At 43.9% G+C, this 4,684-nt stretch overlaps 1 protein-coding gene across 1 annotated transcript; it reads left to right on the forward strand.

Annotated features, from left to right (window-relative positions):
* The first annotated feature begins 1,588 nt into the window (after positions 1–1,588).
* LOC147451848 (pentatricopeptide repeat-containing protein At4g18520, chloroplastic-like) lies at positions 1,589–4,439 on the forward strand. The gene has a single exon (XM_086517720.1). It carries the CDS (start codon positions 1,592–1,594, stop codon positions 4,415–4,417), a length of 2,826 nt encoding a protein of 941 aa, XP_086373846.1. The 5' UTR covers positions 1,589–1,591; the 3' UTR covers positions 4,418–4,439.
* Positions 4,440–4,684: the final 245 nt, after the last annotated feature.

Raw genomic sequence — 4,684 nt, forward strand, 5'->3', positions numbered from 1 at the left:
TATTGGATCATGTCTGAGGCGTTGCGTCGAACCAAAGAATACAACCACTACAATGCGAGAGAGAGATCACAGATCATGCATCTTGTGGAAAAACAATGGGCTCAAATGCACACACCATTGCATGGTGTTGCATTTATCTTGGATCCAAAGTTCCACATGAACGGACAAGCCTCCAACAAAGAGGTGATGAGAGACTTTAGAAACGTCTGCTCGGAGTTGTTTCCAGGTGACGATGGCATGGATGCATTCCAGCAGAGGGTGGATTATGCCAATAGGGAAGGAACTTTCAGAGAGCCTTGGGTTCTTCATCTCTCAAAACCATTTGAAGTCCAATGTGATGCTTGTGGAGATTGCCTTGGAGCAGTTTTTCTTCAAGAAGGGCAAAACCCCGTTTCGCATGACTCGTCAGCTCCCGAATGGAAGCTGAATTTTGTTCTAAGCAGTGATCTCGGATCTCTGTAGGTGCAAATGAGAATGCCATGTTTGCTTAGAAAGCTTTGCTGTAGTTTGGACCTTGGAGATGAAGACGCATTTCATTTTTATAAAATAGTATGGTCATGATATATAAGATAACTGGAATGTTATTTCATTCTTATTATATTGTATATAAATGAGTCGAATGCAAACTCGTTTTTGTGCAAACCACCTTTCTAATGTCTAAAGCCAATTGTCTTTTGAACAAGATGTTCTTTTGTGAATACTTAGTATCTTAATACAACAACACAAACACATAGAGCGTAGATAAATGCCTTTCTATTGCACTCTTTTGCCCCTTGGCATCCGCCATGCAGAGATCATGTTTAGAGGATGTGTTTGCACTCATGTTCAGAGCACTCAGTCAAAAGACTTCACATCAATAAGTGGTTATTGATGGCAATAAATGGTTATAGTGGCTATGTGGGGCCCCATTCAACTACATAAATTCACATATAGTGCAATGCATTAATAGCTAGCACTTTATTAAAACATATTAATTAGTAAGACCCCTCCCCCCCCAAAAAAAAGAAGAAGAATTGAAGGGCCCCTCCCACAAGCAACCACATTTGCTCACGACCTCTCAATGCCCAACTAGCAATCAATCTCCCAAGCCAATCTTCTGCAACAACCCGTGAATCGCAATCTCCCATAGGGGCCACATGCCGTCAAGACGGCCTTCGTCACTATATGGCACGACTCTGGCTCAGAGGGGATCTAGGGCCCAAATTTGGGGATGCGAGGCGGCTTTAATCTCAACCGTCGGATCACGCAGTGAACTAGGGGTGAACTAAAGGTGAACTAGGGGTGGGTGAACGGGAGGTGAACTAGAGACGCCTAAACTAGGGTATAATCATGTGCCATGCCAACATGGATAGCGATGTGCGCTAATGTGGTGGTAGGACATTTGTGTGGCAATCGAGATGTCTCGGGTTTGATCCACACCCCGCGAGACAAGTGAACTAAGGAGGTGAACGAGGGTGCCATTTTTGCCCCGAGTTCACCCCTAGTTCACCCCAAGCTCACTGTGTGATTTGAAAGCTGAGATTAAAGCCACCTCACCCCCTCCAAATTTAGGCCCTAGATCCCCCCCAAGCCAGAGCCGTGCCATATAGTGATGAGGCAAGACGACTCCTTGAGAGAGAGAGAGACACACACACACACACACACACAGAGAGAGAAGGAGAGAAGGCACATATATTTTGGAATCTCCACTCCTCAGCTATATAACAGAATTTTCCAGTTACAAGCTGTTCAGTGCTGCATGTCCAGAACGAGCTTGCGACCTCCGAAGGTTAGCCAGAGACTCCTCCACGAGCCTGCTCTTGTCACTCGCCTCAAGCTTTGCGCCCACCAACAAGACCTTCTTAGAGGCAGCATACTTCATTCTCTCATCCATGAGAAGGGTTTGCTCAAAAACCCTTTCATCGGCAGTAGTTTAGTCAATCTATATGCCAAGTGTGGTGCCCTTACCAAAGCAAAAGAAGTCTTCGATGAGCTTCCACTTCAGGACGTTGTCACTTGGACTGCACTCATTGCAGGGTATGCCCATCATGGCCATGGTCAGCAAGCACTTGATCTCTTCGAAGCCATGCATCATGATGGCATTTCTCCCAACGCAGCCACCTTTGTTTGTATTCTCACAGCCTGTGGCAACATGCGTGCCATTGAAAAGGGCCATGAAATACATGCAGAGATTGTCCAGAAGGGGTTGCTGGACAACAATGAAATACTTTCCACAGCAGTGGTGGATATGTATGCCAAATGTGGTGCCCTTGGAAGTGCGCAACTCGTGTTCGATGAGATTTTCTGCAGAGGTACTGTCTTGTGGACTGCACTTATCACTGGATATACTCAGTATGGCGATTGTGAGAAATCAGTTGATTTCTTTAAACAGATGCAGCTAGAGGGATCTTTTCCCAATGCTATTACTTTTGCTTGTATGCTGCAAGCCTATGGTGCTCTAGGAGCAGGAAAACAGGGAATGGAAATACATTCTGTGGTTTTGAAAGAAGGATTGCTGGAAAGTGATGCTGTGCTTGGTAGTGCACTGTTGGAGTTTTATGTGAAGTGCGGTGTGCTTAGGAAGGCCCACGAAGTCTTTGATGAGCTTCCGGCCCGAGATGTGGTTTCTTGGACTGGGCTGATCACAGGATATTGTCATCATGGGCATGGTGCAGAGGCATTACACTGTTTTGAACAAATGAAAAGTGAGGGAGTCCTTCCTAATGCTATGACCTTTGCTTGTGCATTGAAAGCCTGTGGCAGCATAGGTGCGTTTGAGAAGGGTAAATTGGTACATTCCGAGATGGTTAGACAAGGTCTTTTAGGGTATGATACTGTGCTTGGGAATGCTTTGGTTGACATGTATGCCAAGTGTGGTGCCCTCAATAAGGCACAAGAGGTTTTTGAGGATCTCGAGGCTCAAAATGTAGCATCATGGAATGCTTTACTGTCAGGTTATTGCCAACATGCACATGGCAGCGAAGCCTTACATTGTTTTCAACAAATGCAAACCACGGGCTTGTCGCCGGATTCGGTGACCTTGCTTTGCGTTTTGCAAGCTTGTGCCAGTGCAGGTGCTGTGGATAAGGGCAAAGAAATACATGCACGAATTGTGAGGGAAGATTTGCTATCAGCAAATAGGCTAATGGGGAATGCATTGGTGGATATGTATGCCAAGTGTGGCTTGCTTGCAAATGCTCACAAAGTGTTTGATGAGCTGCTCGTATGGGATACAGTATCTTGGAATGCGATAATTGCAGGATACTGTCAGCACGGATACAATGAGGAAGCACTAAACTGTTTTGAAAGAATGCAAAATGAAGGCCTTTTTCCGGATGCACCTACCTTTGCTCGCGTTCTTAAAGTCTGTGGCAGCATAGGAGCAGCTGAAAAGGGTAGAGAAATACAGTTAGAGATTGTTAGGAAAGGGTTGCTGCTAAAAGATTTGGTGCTTGGCACTGCCTTGGTGGATATGCATGCCAAGTGTGGTGAGCTTGCTGAGGCAAAAGAAGTGTTTGATGCGCTCCCATTTAAGGATGTAGTTGCATGGACTGCGCTCATCTCTGGATATTGCCAACACGGGTATTTTGAGGAGTCTCTGAACTGTTATAAGTTAATGCAATGTATAGGAATCTCTATAGATGCAATGACCTTGGCTTGCATCTTGAAAGCATGTGGTAAATTAGGACTAGCTGAGAAAGGGAAAGAAGTTTTCATGGCATTTACCAAGGACGGGTTGTGGGGAGAAGACTTCGTCTTAGCAAGTGCATTGTTAGACATGTATGCTAAATGTGGTCTCATCGAAAAGGCACAAGAAGTGTTCACACAGCTTTTGAAGAGGGATGTAGTCTCGTGGACTACACTTATTTCAGGATATGCCCAACTTGGAAAGCAAAATCTCATTCACTACTGCTTTGATGAAATGATAGAAGATGGTGTAGTGCCGAATTCAATCACATATATGGTGATGCTTAATGCATGTAGTTATTTGGGCTTGGTGAGTGAGGGTGAGCATTATTTCGAGTCCATGTGCACAGTCTACAACATTATCCCAAGTACAGAGCATGACAATTGTATGGTCAGTCTTTTTGCAGAATCAGCACTATTTGACAAGACAAAGAAAATGATGACAAAGGAGCCTTTGTTAAACCACCTGCCAGCGTGGCTTTCATTATTGGGTGCTTGCCAGAAATGGGAAAATACGAAGCTCGGAGACTTGGCGTTTTCAAATGCTGTCAAGTTGAATAAGAAGGATGCCTTGGCCTTTGTACGCTTATGTAATTTATATGCTTCTGCTGACATGCATAGGTATACCTCATTGCTAATCAAAGATGAAACAGAGATTCAAGATAACTATTGGATTGATAATTGCAAATCTAATGGTGTAATTTTTCATGAAAATAAAGGACTCTTAGAAACTAATGTTGTTTCACAATAAGAAATGAATCCCATTTTATTTTCTTAATATGCTATTAGGACTCTCAGAGACATCTAAAAATTCTAAAATATCTAAGACACTCTGCCTCCACTCTTTTTATGCTTTGTTCAACCACGTGTCCTACAATTTGTCCATTGATGCGCAATATTTGACAACCATCCACCAATCCGAAGGCCTTGAGCTTGTCACATGAACATGAACAATTGCAAGTTGAGATTTTGTCCATCCAAGGGAATGTCTTGGGAATGGCATCAAGGTAATTTGACT

This window comes from Adiantum capillus-veneris, chromosome 8 (assembly GCF_014529385.1).
Source record: "Adiantum capillus-veneris isolate H3 chromosome 8, ASM1452938v2, whole genome shotgun sequence".
Taxonomy (NCBI): domain Eukaryota; kingdom Viridiplantae; phylum Streptophyta; class Polypodiopsida; order Polypodiales; family Pteridaceae; genus Adiantum; species Adiantum capillus-veneris.

Coding starts and splice junctions, on each gene's coding strand:
- LOC147451848 (XM_086517720.1), top strand. CDS start 1,592: ATGAGGCAAGACGACTCCTTGAGAGAGAGAGAGACACACACACACACA.